Genomic DNA, 15,373 nt, shown 5'->3' on the forward strand with positions numbered 1-15,373 from the left:
GTCGTGAGTAATGCTTGACATTTGTTTCTGGACTCTGGTGACAGGTGTGTACAAGTTGAAATTAAATGGAATGTATTTGTATGTTTTCCTCTTAGGACAGACCGGAGGTTTGTTTTATGAAGGGTGCTTATGAACAGGTGATTAAGTACTGTACTACCTACCACGGTAAAGGGCAAACCTTGACCCTTAGCCAGCAGCAGCGAGACCTGTATCAGCAAGAGAAGGCTCGGATGGGCTCAGCAGGACTCCGAGGTAACGCTTTTCAGAGTCCCCTGCGTGGGGAGCCTCTTTGATTTCAGGGGTTCTCGTGCGTCACGTCTTAGGCTGCCAGAGGGGTGCTGATGCAAAGTACCAGAAATGGGTTGGCTTTATAAAGGGGTCGATTTGGGATAAGAGCTTACAGTTCCAAGGCCAGGAAAAGACTGCACTGAGGCACCATCAGAGGTGCTTTCTCACCAGAGTCAGCTGCTTTTGGTGCCGGTGGGTGCTTTGTGGTGAAGCTAGATGACCACCGATGTCTGCTGAGGTTTGCCTGCCCCCCTCTTGAGCTGCTCCATGGGCACGGTGTCCTGGGGCTCTGCACTTAAGCGATCCTCTCTTACACGCAGGCTCAAACATGGCAGCTCCTTTTCCTGTGTCTGAGTCTGTCTGTGGGTCTGTTTATATCAGACCTGAATCACGCCTCACTGACGCCATCAAAGCCCTAAGGCCACCTCATCCACTAATCGAATCAATTCAGTGCAGTCAAAGGGAGTCACACCCAGAGGAATAGATCGCAAACAGTATTTCTCTTCTTGGGATTCATAGAATAAGTTCCAACTGCCACACCCTCTGAACTGTCTAACACGGTAGAACCTTTGCCTTTTCTGAGTTATGTTTTAGTTGGCTTACTGGCCCTCAACAGGTGGAAAGTTGGGACTATAGCAAAATAGGAAATCTCAGGTTCTTATAGATCCGCCGTCGACTCTGAGTAGGTGATAGAAATTTTATTTTTGTCATGTTTACTTTGGGGTAGGAGAGGTAGATAGGCGTAAACTTCTGTTTTACTGCATTATTTCATCACTCCAGTTGTCTTTACTTGTTAATTGTACTCAAGTATGCTCCTAAAAATGGAAGTTGTACGTCTCTGGCCCTTTTAAACTGAAGTAACTGCTGACTCAGTCCTCATCTACCGTTTTCTTCCCTTGTCGCTCATCAGGGAGGTAAAGACGTGTCACGACACTGCCTAGGTCCACGCTGCTGAGGGAGCAGCAGTGAGGGTGGGGCTCTGCCCTGCACACACCCGCTAGGTGTGCACACCACCCGCTGGGCCAGGCGTCCTACGGACATCGTGTGCAGGACTGGGCTGGGGCCATGCCTGCTTCCCTACCTTCCAGTGGTTATCCGGCTTGTGGGGAACATTAAAATCTCTCTCAAGGAAGGTAGAAGTGGTGGCTTAACAGAATGGAAGTCAAGCACGCAATTCCTGGGGGAACAGAAACAAATTACATGAAAAATGTTCTTCTCTGTAGTTCCTTCAGCCAGGGCTTTCTGTGGTTTTACTTTGGGTAGACCGGTGCAGGACTTCTGCTCTTACAGTAAGTGAGGTTTGGAAAGGCATTGGGGTGTGCAGAGTCGGGTGTACCCTCATGGCTTTATAGGAAGGCAGAGTTTTGTGACTCTTAGCAACCCTCAGAAGAGGCTGTCAAAGACGGCCTGAATTTAGAGACCTATATTAAAGAGGTCTTGAGGTCCAAATGTGCTCCCTGTTTTCTTTAATTTTGGGGATAAAAATTTTCACACTTTCTTATTTTGACTACCTCTTTTCAACTGAAGGGTTGTGGCCTGTGTTTGTGTGGTTTGGTGTCATAATATTGTGAAATGCATACTAAAGTTGGTGGGCTGGCCATGTTTTCCTTGCTTCATGTTTTCTTCTCCCGTGTGCCACTACCCTTTTCTCCCTGGAATTACCCTGTGAAGAACAGAAATAGTTTTCATTTAAGTTGCTAGGTATTTATGTTGTATCTTATAAAAGTTGTCGTAAAAAAATGCATGTGATCCTTAATTTTTTTCTTAAACTTTTTATTTTGAAATAATTGCAAGCTTACAAAAGTGATGCAAAAGTAATAACCAAACCCACATAGAGAACTCTGTCATATCCCTTGCCCATACCCAGTCACCAGTTTTAACATTTTGCCACATTTGCTCTGTTACGCTACCAGACTGTATCTGTCTTTCTGTCTGTCTGCCTATCATCTTCCACACGTAGGTTGTATACCTTAAGGTCCTTGAACACAGGGCGCTTCGTGTGCATTTCCTCAGAACAAGAATATTCACTTAGATAGCAACCTTACATCCATTACCAAGTTCAAGAACTTTTAACTTTGATCTAAAGCTCTCAGTCTACATCCCAGTTTTTTCATGTCCCAGTAATGCCTTTTGGGCATTTCTCCTCCATTATTAGGTTGAGTCCAGGATCCTATATTGCATTTAATTGTTATTGTTGCCCCCCTCCCTGCCCCGCAGTTGTGGAAACAGTTATACCATTTAAACATTCCTGTCTCAGCTACTCCCAACACAGCGTTCAGTGGGATTAATCACATGCACGGGGCTGTGCCGCCCTCACCACCAGCCTCTGCCGGAACTTCCCGTCAGCCAGACAGAGAAGCCCCTGTGTCCGTTGTGGACAGTGGTGTAGGAAACCTTTATGCATTGACTCCCCAACCAGCCTCCTGTACTCTACTTTCTGTCTCTATATGTTTGTATAGTCTAGCTATGTCTTATAAGCAGAATCATGCAGTATCTGCCCCTTTGTGTGGCCTCCTTCACTCAGCATGCCTTCACGGCACACCTGTGTAGTGGCAAGTATCGCAAGTTCATGCCTCTGTAAGGCTGAATAATATTCTGTTCTATGGATATACCACATTTTGTTTACCCATTCATCTGCCGATGGACATTTCATTTGCTTTTACTTTTTGGCTCTTATAATCATGCTCTTATAAAGTTGGTGTACAAATACCCGTTCAAGTTCCTGTTTTTGGTTCTCTTGGGTGTATACTTAGAAGTGGAATTGCTGGGTCATACGCCAGCTCTGTGCTTAGTTTTTGAGAAAGTGCCGAGCTGTTTTCCACAGTGGCTTCACCCTTCTACTTTCCCACCAACAATATACAAGGGTTTTTTTCCTCCGCATCCTTGCCAACACTTGTTATTTTCTGTGGTTTTTTGGTAATAGGCATTGTAGTGGGTGTGAGGTGGTATACCTTGTGGTTTTGATTTTGCTTTGAATTTCCTTAGTGATTATGTTGAGCATCTCTTCATGTGTACCTTTTTCAAGATGGCCTTGGTTATTTGGGGTCCTTTGCCTGTCCACATGCATGAATTTGATCATTAAATTGTCCATTTCTGCAAACGTTTTTGGAACATTGGGATTGCATTAAATCTGTAATTCACTTTGGGTCATATAGACAAATTAAAACTTCCTGTCCATGAGCAAAGAATAAACGTTGTCTTCCCATTTATTTTGGGCTTCTTAATTTCTTTCAGTAATTTTTAGTTTTCTAAATATATTAATAAATCCATTACATCTTGATTAAATTTATTCCTTGATATATTTTTCTTTTAGTTGCTCTTATGAATGCAGTTGTTTTCTACATTTCATTTTGTGACTGTTCTTGCTGATGTTTAGAAACGTATGCTCCTAAATTTTGAAATTAGAATATGTTTTGTTTTTGTGTTTTAGTCCGTGACCCTCCACATAGAGAAAGTCTGTCTCTTGTTCCAAAGTGTAGCAGTAGTTCTTTGTTAGTGCTAACGAAGCAAATAAATAAATATCGGATCTTTAAAGAAAACTTAAGATATCAAACCTGGTATGTCTCTAGGATAGTGCCATCCTTCCCCTGGGAGTACCCAGAGGTGATCTTTTTTAGGATTTGCTAAGATAAAAACTGATACTTCGTGTCCCCTTCTGGTACCATCTGCCTCTTTCCCAGCACCAGTGACAGTTAAGTGATTCATTTGCTCCAGGTCAAAACCTTCGGGGTCCACATTAATGTAATGGTTATGTATTTCTTTTACATTGGGAAAGTATAAGTTACTTGTCTGTAAATCTTGGTTTTTCAAATCTGATCCTCCATGTCTGCTTGATCGAGAATGGATACTTCCTTTGGTTTCACAAGAACTCATTTCTCTATGAGATACCTATGTTTAATTTGTGACATTTTATGTATTTGATCTAATAATATCCCAGATGGAAACACATCCCTTTGGTCCATAACAGTAGTTACCAGAGGTTCCAAAATTCTGAGAATAAGTTAAAGGATATGAAACTGAGTATAAATAATGTGTTAGTGTGTTATTTATATATTCTTTCAGAGTCAAAATTACAAAAAGAAATGCTAGTTGGTGTTACGGAAAGAATGTAAGACTGTACACTATTGTTGGTATTAATGGTTTTATAACCACTTTATAGATTAATGTGACCTTTCTGAGGGTCATATGTGAAATTGATAGAGGCTGTATATAATTACTTAATAGTGCCTTCTCTTTAAGCTATTGAATTTTTCTGGAGAGCTATGAAATGGAAAGATCAAGATTCATTAGCAGAAACCACTTTCAGAGATGTCCGTTTGAAGTTGAGTTTAAAGCTTGACAAATCCATAATTTCTCCAGATAATTAATTGCATTTTCTAAAGAGTCAGTAGATTCTGTTGAAAGTAGATGTATGTTGTTGCTTTGTGAAGAAATTCTTTATTGTTCCTTATACGACTTCTTTGCTTAATAGTTTTGTAGACTTGTTCCCTTTAATTTTGGGGGTAGAGGGGTACCTGGGCTGGAGTTTGAACCTGGGACCTCGTATTTGGGAAGCCAGTGTTCAACTACTAAACCACATCAGCTCCCCTCCCTTTAATTTTTTTTATCCTCCCCCCTTTGCGGCTTTTCATGTGCTGTCTGCTCTCTGTGTCCATTCGCTGTGCATTCTTTTGTCTGCATTTATATTTCTGCTCTCCCTCCTTGCGGCTTGCTTGCTCTCTGCTCTCTGTGTCCATTTGATGCAGGCTCTTCTGCGTTCTCACTGGTCTCCCTTTGTTGCATCACCTTGCTGAGTTGATGCTCCGTGGCGTCTGTGGGCTGGGCGGCGCTCCACGGCATGTGGGTGAGCCTCCCTTCATAAGAAGGTCCCAGGATGCGAACCCAGGACCTCCCATATGGTAGATGGGAGCCCAGCTGATTGAGCCACAGCCGCTTCCCCCTTTAATTTTTTTTTTTTTAAAGATTTATTTATTTATTTAATTTCCCCCCCTCCCCTGGTTGTCTGTTCTTGGTGTCTATTTGCTGCGTCTTGTTTCTTTGTCTGCTTTTGTTTCTTTGTCCGCTTCTGTTGTCGTCAGCGGCACAGGAAGTGTGGGTGGCGCCATTCCTGGGCAGGCTGCACTTTCTTTTCACGCTGGGCGGCTTTCCTCACGGGCGCACTCCTTGCGCGTGGGGCTCCCCCACGCGGGGGACACCCTTGCGTGGCACGGCACTCCTTGCGCGCATAAGCACTGCGTATGGCCAGCTCCACACGGAGTCAAGGAGGCCCGGGGTTTGAACCGCGGACCTCCCATATGGTAGACGGACGCCCTAACCACTGGGCCAAAGTCCGTTTCCCCCCTTTAATTTTTAATAGCTTAAAGCAGCCCATATCCATAGACATTAAACTAAAGAGTCATAGCATGTTACAATTTTTGATTTTTAAAGATTATATAGTAACTACAAGTGATATTATAATCTTAAGTTATTTATTTGAGAAGTGATACTGTTTCCAGCTTTTACTTTATTAACTACATTCTCATGTTTTTGACTCACATTTTCTTATTTGGATTTTATCACTATTTTCCAAAGTTCTCGCTTTGGCTTCTGGTCCTGAACTGGGACAGCTGACGTTTCTTGGCCTGGTGGGAATCATTGATCCTCCTAGGACTGGTGTGAAAGAAGCTGTTACAACACTCATTGCCTCAGGAGTATCAATAAAAATGATCACTGGAGACTCACAGGAGACTGCCATCGCCATCGGTATAACAAGGCTGCTTCCTTTCTCATCCTTGTTTGTTTTTCATAAAATACTGGATTGTGTAGTTTTGTGAGCCATGTTCAAGAATTGTGCTTATAAAATATTGACATAAAATTAAAATCTAATTTGTTCGCTAACACTCTATAAAATTGACAAATTGATTTTAGTTAAAAAAATCTTACTGAAAATAAATCCTGTTTATGAAATCATGTCTGTTTGATTCATGGAAGTATAGTTGATTACTTTAAATTAAACCTTGTAAGACAGAGAAAAGGACCAGATCATGAATGTCAAAGGACACTTTAGATTATCCTTTCAACTTGAGTATAATTTTCAAAGTAGACTTCAACCTAATTTGGATGAAAATAGCCTGTATTGTATTTCTTTTGTCTCATCATATATATACCTATGTTGTAGTGGCATCCAAGACTTCTTTTAAGTATAAGGAAAAATATGAGTATGAAATTGAAATTAATTTCCTCGTGCCTATAAACTATAACTCATACTGATAAATTTAAACAGTTACCTAAACTCCAGTAGTCTGATCTTAACTAATTTGGAGAGGGGGTGGGGCAAGAGCTGCAGACTTTGGATTGGTTACTAGACATATAATAGTGTTAGGAAGATTATACCTAGAAAAATTCCTCAGCATTTATTTCCATTTACATAGAACCACATGATTACCCCACATCCACCTCTACTTGAAATGTGTACTCTGAACTTTATTAAAATTGAGCACCAGAGCAGAGCTTGATTGGCTTAGCTTCAGTCTTATGTATGTTGCCTTGTACAGTACAAATGCCCTAGTCTTTCATTCAGAACAAAACAAAAAAGAAAGTCAAACAGAAACCCCAGACCTCGTCCCTATTCAGACAAGTTTGTCTTACTAATAGTTCGTCTCATGATCCCTTGATATAAAAACAATTTATACTTAGAGAGTAGATAAATCATATTCAGTAAACATTATGTTGTCTTTCCTATCATTCAAAAAACAGTTGATTAATTACATTTTCTCTCATGTTTTACTTTAGCCAGTCGTCTTGGGTTATATTCCAAAACTTCCCAGTCAGTCTCAGGAGAAGAAATTGATACAATGGATGTCCAGCAGCTTTCACAAATAGTACCAAAGGTAGGTAAGACATTTTAGACCAAAAGACTTATTTTACTACTAATTTTAACAAAACTGTCTATTTGGGAACAACTGGGAAAAGACCACCAAACCTGTGGGTGCAAACCTGAAATGAAATCTTAGCATTTAGAACATTTATAATGTGAGTAATCCTAATGAATATCAGTGTAAAAATATTAGCTTTAGCAAGACCCTGTGTGGAAAATAGTATGAAACCTGACAGAGGTGGTATTTATAAAATAGAGGTTGACCAGAGATTAGTTTTATATTTCTTGCCCTCTTTTTGGTTTCAATTTTAGGTTGAGTGTGTAATTTTAAAAAAATTAAGGTATCACTTGCGCACAGTAAAATTTCCTCTTCTAGGTTTACAGTTGAGAGTTTTGCAGATCCTTGATGTCTTGTAACTGACACCACAAACAGCCAGGATAGAGAATGGTTTGATCATCCTACACAATTTTCTTGTGCCCCTTTTTAGTGAATTCCTGGTAAACACTCATCTGTTTTCTGTTTCCAAATGCTTTAGAAATGGAATTATAAAGTGTGAGCCTCTGAATCTGCTGCTTTCACATAATGTAACAAATTTGAGATTTATCCATGTTCGTTGTGTGTATTAGTAGTTTGTTCTTTCCATATTGCTGAGTAACATTCCACTCCCTGATGCGCCTTACCTGTTCCTCACTTGAAGGACATCTGTACTGTTGGCAGTTTTGGTGATTATGAATAAAGCTGCCATAAATATTTTTGTGCAGGTTTTTGAATGACCATAAGTTTTGTTTCTGTTGTGTAAATATCTGGGAGTAATTGCTGAGTGCCATGGTAAGTGTCTGTTTAACTTTTTAAAGAAACTGCCTGGCTGTTTTCAGGGTGACTTTATCATTTTGCATTTCCACAGCAGTGTCTGAGATTTCTGCCTCTTCCTGCCCTCACCAGCTCTTGGATTGTCGGCTCTTCCCATTCTAATGTGTGTAGTGGCTCCCAGCACCACTTACGGAGAAGACTGTGACTTTTCTCTCTCTCTTCATTAAAATGCCTTTTTGCGCCTTTCTAACAAATTATTTGCAAGAAAAAAATATATTTTCTGTCCCACAAAGCAAGTTCTTTGGTGCCAGGTACCCTGGAGTGGGAGAGGTGCTCATTCTCTTGCTCTAGCTCAGCTGCCTGATCTGCTGCGTCTTTTACTGTCTCTCCTCTGTGTTTCTTTTTGTTGTGTCATCTTGCTGCACCAACTCTCCACTCAGGTCTGTTTGCTGCATGGGCCAACACTCTGCTAGGGGCCAGCTTGCCACGCAGGCTGGCCTTCCTTCACTAGGAGGCCCCGGGAATTGAACCCTGGACCTTCCGTATGGTAGATTGGAGTCCAGTTGCTTGAGCGACATCCACTTTGTTTTATTATATTGAGATGCTCTCTGGGGACCCTGCAAAGCCTGTTGAGGTACACAGAGGATAGACAAGTCCCCCAGAAACCCTGTAGGAAGTGGGAGGCATTCTTATATCCAGGTTGTTAAAAGCTCACATTTTTTGGCCTTATTATTACTTGATCTGTGTATGGCCTTTAAAATAAATGCTTATCAATTGATGTTTATTTTATTAGACACTTTCTAGCTATCTTTTGGCAGTTCTTTACTTCACATTTTAAAATTTACAACTACAAGTTATATAATCTAGAAAACACTGAATTTTCTTAAATATTTCTACTTCATAACTCAAGGCGTGCCTTTTTTATACCTTTTTTCATAATAGAAAATTAATCCACTAATATATGTTCATTGTGGAAAACTTGAAAAATATGAAAAAAGTAAAAATGCAAGCTTCCTGTAATCCAACACAGACACTGAGGTTATATACCATACTGTATCCTAAGATAATTAAATAAGTTAACCCCATATGTTGTTGGGTTTGACAAAACCTGGTGGTTGAGGAAATGAGTCTCATAGAACTTGGAGAAAGATCTGCCTCAAGTCTCAGATCATCTGATTGGCGGCATTGATCCTGAAGCCCTGTGACTCCAGAGTTCATGGTCTCTTTACATCATTGTGCGTAAGACTTTGTACCCATCTCTGAATATTTCTGTAAAATAAATGGCTAGCTGAGAAATGATGGGAACAATGAGCAACACATTTGTAAGTCTTTTGACGCATATTGCTGAGAAAGATGTATTTGTCAAGGTTTCAATTTATATTTCTGTCAACTATGCTTTTATGCAGTATCACTAATGTCCCTTGCTTTCCTCATTCTGTGGTAAGGAGTTTGAATGCAGTTAGTAGTAGAAATGCACTATTTTGCTCATCCCACATTTTGTCTTTCTCAAGCTCTAATCATTCATAAATGCTGTTTTCAGAGCATCTGGGGCAGTATGGGTGTTTATTTTATTTTAGATTTAGGTGGAAAGGTTTTGAAAGGGGCTTTTTCTTTTGTATCCTACCTGATAGTTTCTTCCCTGACATATATTTCTGGACAAATAAATCCGATATTGGGTTCTCTGGGGGCATTGGGACAGACTGTTAGTATGGATATGTGAAATCTGCAGTTCACAAACCATTTTCCCATTAGACCTTTGTTCAGTCTTGCCTTCCAGACCTTTCCCTAGATGCTAACAAGTGGTGAAACTGAACATTCGAAGTTCCATCTTATTTGCTTTCTCAGCTTGCCCTCTGCTCTCTGATAAAAAATGCTAATGACTCTGAAAATCAGCCTAAAGGTAGTTGGAGAAGAAAGAAGCAAATTATAGATTACATCATCAACCTGGACAGATAACTATCAGTCTTCCAAAATTGACTTTCTGTGCTTTGATTATGGCATACACCTGATGCTGTTTGTAAGAGATTAAAGCAAAATAAATCTAAACCTTATCATCGAATTTCTTAGTTATTCTTCTCAAATAGGAATTCCATAAATATTGGGGCTTCCTTTCAGGTATTTCATGTCTTTTGTATACCTAAGACTTTTCTTCAAATATTATTAATGAATTATTTTAGCCCTTTGAGCTTAGCAAGACTTTTTTTTTCAATGTCCGTTTTATCTTTCTCCACTTCACCTTGTACTCATGTACCCCTTGTGTAGCTACGGCTTTTGCTCCATGGCAGTTTGAATAGCTTCGGTTTTATTAGTGTTAAAAAAAAACCAGAACAACTTTCGTTTTAATCTACCAGCTTACTGAGGTTTTTCCACATGTACCAAAGTCGTATTAATTTTTTCATTATAATGCTTTACGCTTTCCCTTCCCATAATTCTGTCACACATTCAAAATCTCTTAACATTACTTTATCCTTTTGACCTAGAGCCAATTAATTAATAAATATTACACAAACTGAATTTTGCTTAATTTTTTGTAAAATGCCTTTGGGAGTTTATTCTTTCTCTTTATGACTTCTTCCCATTATAAAAGTGGTCGTCCTCTTTTTTTTTTTTTTTTTTTTTTTTGGCAACTGTATCTTTATATTTCTACCCCTCTATCTTAATACTATAATCCAATTTATATATTGCTTAATTTTGGTGGGCTGTAAATCCCCATTTCAATGCCTGTCTTTCTTTCAATGTATCACTTAACCTTTTATCTCTCCTGGAAGATTTTGGGACCTTTTGCAGGTTATTCTAATGCCAGAGATATATTTTCCATTAACCTCTCTTTATTATTTTCTTACTTTCTTCTTTGAATGATTTCTTTCCCCTGGTACGCCTTGTCTGTTAATGCTGATAAAGGAACTGAGAATGCTGACCTTACATATGACACTGGGGAGGATGCAAGAAGAGAAGACTGCCCTCGCAGGTTACTTCTGGGAGGGTCTAGTCTTTGCCCCTTCCGTGGATGGTGTTTGTCTCTCCTTCCCACATTACTTCCTAAACACTCCTTTCCCGCCTCCTCGTGCAGTCTTCCTGTCTTCTTCCCTCCTCCTCTCAGACTCTCAGTAGAATTCCTCATTTCCAAGTAGGGAACTCCTAAAGGTCACAGGATTATTAATGCAGGAAATCTAGTCACCCTCAGGTTTAATCCTACCTTTGTGATATAGTGGTGTAGTGTCCCCGTCTCCTTCCCGCCCAGTATTGGCAGCCGGCGCTGCCCCTCCTTCTCTCCTTCTCCGTCTTCCGCCTAGTCGTTATCTAGACAGCCCACACTTTCCCCTTCCCCTCCCTTGCTCCTAACCCCTTAGCCAGCTTACTGTCCAGTAACCGCCTACTGTCCAGTAACCGCCTACTGTCCAGTAACCGCCTACTGTCCAGTAACCGTCTACGCAAGCAACAGCACCCGCCGGCACCAATCAAGTCCCTTTACGTATCCCTAGGCCCTATAAAACCATGTCCCCTTCTACAATAAAGCAGACTTGTGCCTAGACCTCGTGTCCGTGGTGTTTTTGCTTGCACCGCGCGTCCCCCATGCCTGAGCGGAGAGAGCGAGGGCCCAACGGCTTCGTGCCGACCCCCCTCCTCTCCTTTGACCGTGGGGCAGCCCCCGTCCGGAGAGCTCGCCCGGCCATCTGCGTCGACCCTCCCGGAGGCCCGCAGCTGCCCACATTTGGCGCCCAATGTGGGTGGGGCCCACTCTGACGCCTACCCCCCACCCTTCACTCAAGGTAGGGACTCTTCGGCGTCTCCCATTCAAACCAAAATGGGTGCTTCACTCTCCTCCCGTCAGGTCCCGCAGGTTCGGGCCCTGGCTGCCCTCCTGGAAACTAACCAGGTTAGAGTTTCCGTCCGCCAGCTTCAGCGCTACTGGGACTTACTTCTCCCGTTCAATCCCTGTCTCATCACCTGCCCGCTCTGGAATCCTCAGACTTATGCCCGGCTAATCGAACGAGTAGCCTCAGCCATGGAACATGAGGGCCGGGTCTTTCCCCCCGGCCTCCTCCCCGCTCTTGTAGCCATTCGTGCTTGTTTGCAAGGCGTGCCCGCTCCCGAGGCCAAGGCCTTCCCGTGCGATACCGTGGATGAGTCAGGGGAAGGGCGCGGCCGCCAAGATGGCGCTCCCGGTAACGACTCCGATGCCGAATCGCTCTCGGCTCAGTTAGAGGCCGCGCTTGATCTTGACCCCCCTTGCGCCGCTGATTCTGACTCCGACCAGGATGGCGCACTTCCGCCTTCTTCCTCACGAAACAAAGAAAAGCCCACCCAAGAGGGCGCGCTCCCTCCTTCTTCCTCCCAAAAGAGGAAGAAGCCGCACTCCCCGCCCCTTCCTGCTTCTTCACGGAAGGACTATCCGCCGTTGTACCCTCCCCTTCCTACCTCGGCGCCATCTTGCCCCTACCTGGAACCGGCATCATCTTGCCCTTACCCGGGACCGGAAGCGCTTCATCCGCCATCTTCTGATGACGACCTAGATGATGCGTACGAGCGCCCGCCGTCTTATGTGCCGCCGAATAGACACCCCCTCCCGCGCTCTAATAATCTTCTCTTCGAGCCCCCCACTGCTCCAATCGCTGATATGTATCCGCTAAATCCCAATCGTTCTCGAGCAAACCCCCAAATATGGGTTCCCTTCCCCCCAAAAGACGTGCAAACCCTCCGCAGCGCTATCCGAGAGGATGGTCTCGCCAGCCCCCATGCTCAAGACCTCCTTGAACGTATGACCTTTGCCCGCTGTCTCCCCTACAACTGGATATCCCTCGCGAGAGGCATACTTCCCTCGGGGCAGTTTATTGACTGGTGCGCACATTTCGCTGCCGAGAACAAAAAACAAATCGCCGAGAATGCCCGCGACGGCACCCGATATCCTGCCAACGCGTTCCTCGGACTGGGGCGCTACGCCATGCCACAGAGCTACGTCGCCCTCCCTCAAGGCTTCTACATCCAGCTAAGGCAGTGTGCCCTCCGTGCCTTCCGCAACTGCGCCGCCTCCGCGCCCGAGCCACTCACCAGACTTTTCCAGAAACCAGAGGAACCGTTCTCCGACTTCATGGCGCGTGTCCAGGCTGCGGCCGAGCGCAAGGTCGTCGGCACGCAGGCCCAGACCTCCTTCATCAAGGACATTGTTCAGGAAGGCGCAAACCCAACTTGCAAGGCAATCATCAGGCCGCTGAGAGACAAGTCCCTCCACGACTGGGTCCTCGCCTGCTCCAGAGTCAACGCCCAGGCCTCCGCCGTGGCCCAGGCTGTCCTCGCTGCCGTCTCGGCCTCCAACGAATGCTTCCGCTGTGGCGAACTCGGCCACTTCGCTCGAGACTGCCCCAACAAGCCACGGCCGCCGCCGGACGTGCCCAACATAGGCCATCCACCACGGCCTCCTTCCACTCCGTGCCCGCGGTGCGGAAAAGGATACCACTGGGCCCGCGACTGCCGCGTCCCTAACTCCAGCCGCAAGCCTTTAAACGGCCATGGGGGCAGGCCTCAGCCCCACAACAAAGAGGCCGCAACGACTCAGCGCCCCCACCCATGAAAGTACTCTGGTCTGTTCCCATCGCACCCTCCACCAAGCCTCTTCTCTCTATCCAAGTCTCCGGCCGCTGGCTCACAGGGCTACTCGACACAGGAGCAGAAATTTCCTGCATCCCACTTGACCAGGCCGGGCACCTCCCTCTGACCGATGGCCCCCTAGTGGTGGGAGCCACCAGCCAAGCGCCCTCCCAGCAAGTTGCCCAGGACGTCATCTGGAGAGACGCAGAAGGTCGACAGGGAACCTTCCGCCCCCTCGTTCTGAAGGAAATCTCGCAAGTTCTTTGGGGCCGTGATATCCTGCATCAGTCGGGAGCCGTTCTCACTGCCATGCCACTGCAGCTGCCCCCCCAATAGTTTCGGCCATTGCTCGCGTTCAACCTCCAGCACCCGTTCCTCTGCAATGGGATACAGAGGAGCCCATTTGGGTGGAGCAATGGCCTTTCCCAATCCCTAAACTGGACATTCTTAAGGGGCTTGTTGATGAGCAGCTTCACGCGGGCCACATCGAGCCCTCCACCAGCCCATACAACTCGCCAATTTTCTTCATTCAAAAGAAGAACGGGAAGTCCCGTCTACTTCAAGACTTAAGACAAATCAACAAACACATCAAGCCTATGGGATCGCCGCAGCCCGGCCTCCCCCACCCTACCGCGGTGCCCCGGCATTGGTTTGTTGCAGTGATAGATATTAAAGACTGCTTTTTCTCCATCCCGTTGCACCCGGACGACCAACCGAAATTCGCCTTCACGGTTCCTCAGACCAACCATCGGGAACCGGCACTGCGATACCACTGGCGCGTTCTGCCTCAGGGCATGCGAAACAGCCCTGCCATTTGCCAGATGTATGTACGCGAAGCCATCCAGCCACTCGTGAAGTACGCTAACATCATCCACTATATGGACGACTTGCTCGTGGCCCATCCCTCAGAGTCAGGCCTGCACGCAGTCCTGGAGCAACTGCTGCGCCACCTTCGAGACCTAGATCTCAAAGTCAATACACAGAAGCTAATGGTTCATCCACCCTACCAGTTCCTAGGGTTCTCCATCACTTCCACCGTTGCGCCCCAAACGCCACACATCAGAATTCCTGACCTGCTTACGCTCCTCGAATTACAACAACTCTGCGGACAGATCAATTGGTTGCGCCCAGCGCTGCTGCTTACCACAGAGCAACTCCAGCCCCTGTACCGGCTACTCTGCTCCAACGCTCCGCCATCATCCGCACCCAGAAAGAGGATTCGCCTCACCGAAGAGGCCAAAAATGCCCTGGCCCGGGCAAATAGAGCCATCGAACAGTGCCAACTCCAGCGACATGAGCCTGGGAAACCGTTGTTAGGCCTAGTCTTACCCACTCGGGGAACACCTACTGGCCTTCTTTGGCAAGACGGACCGCTCCTCTGGGTCCATATGGCAAAGAGCAAGCTCCGAAAGATTGGACCTCAAACCACCCTACTCGTTCAGCTCGCCACCGCCTTAGTCACACAAGCCAACCATCATTATGGGTGCCCACCTGACACCATTGTGTGGCCCTTCACCACCGGGCAAGTCACCACCCTGCTACGCAGCTCCGTTGATATGCAAACTCTTATGGAGCTTTATCATGGCGACTTCGATAACCACTTTCCACAGCATCGGTTACTGCAGGGCCTTCCCCTGCTAGAAATCGCCGCCCCCGGCCATTTCCCTTTTCCGTCCAGCAAGCCTCTTCCAGACACCACCATCATCTTCACAGACGCCTCCAAGACTAAGTTTGCCGCCGTTGTCTTCGCACCCGGCGAGCACCAGCCACGTTCACACGTGCGCCTCCATCAATCCTCTGTGCAAGTGGCCGAACTGCGTGCTGTCATCTTA

General features: G+C 45.2%; 1 protein-coding gene across 2 annotated transcripts in view; it reads left to right on the forward strand.

The window, feature by feature from the left end:
* Window positions 1–15,373, forward strand: part of ATP2C1 (ATPase secretory pathway Ca2+ transporting 1) — a 175,734-nt gene that overhangs the window by 128,050 nt on the left and 32,311 nt on the right. For both annotated transcript variants that reach the window (XM_004464741.5, XM_058290625.2), the window contains exons 17-19: window positions 96–252; window positions 5,860–6,030; window positions 7,060–7,157. In XM_004464741.5, the coding sequence (XP_004464798.1) occupies window positions 96–252; window positions 5,860–6,030; window positions 7,060–7,157 (426 nt within the window). The remainder of the gene's footprint in view (window positions 1–95; window positions 253–5,859; window positions 6,031–7,059; window positions 7,158–15,373) is intronic.

This window comes from Dasypus novemcinctus, chromosome 31 (genome assembly GCF_030445035.2).
Source record: "Dasypus novemcinctus isolate mDasNov1 chromosome 31, mDasNov1.1.hap2, whole genome shotgun sequence".
In the NCBI taxonomy this organism is placed as follows: Eukaryota; Metazoa; Chordata; class Mammalia; order Cingulata; family Dasypodidae; genus Dasypus; species Dasypus novemcinctus.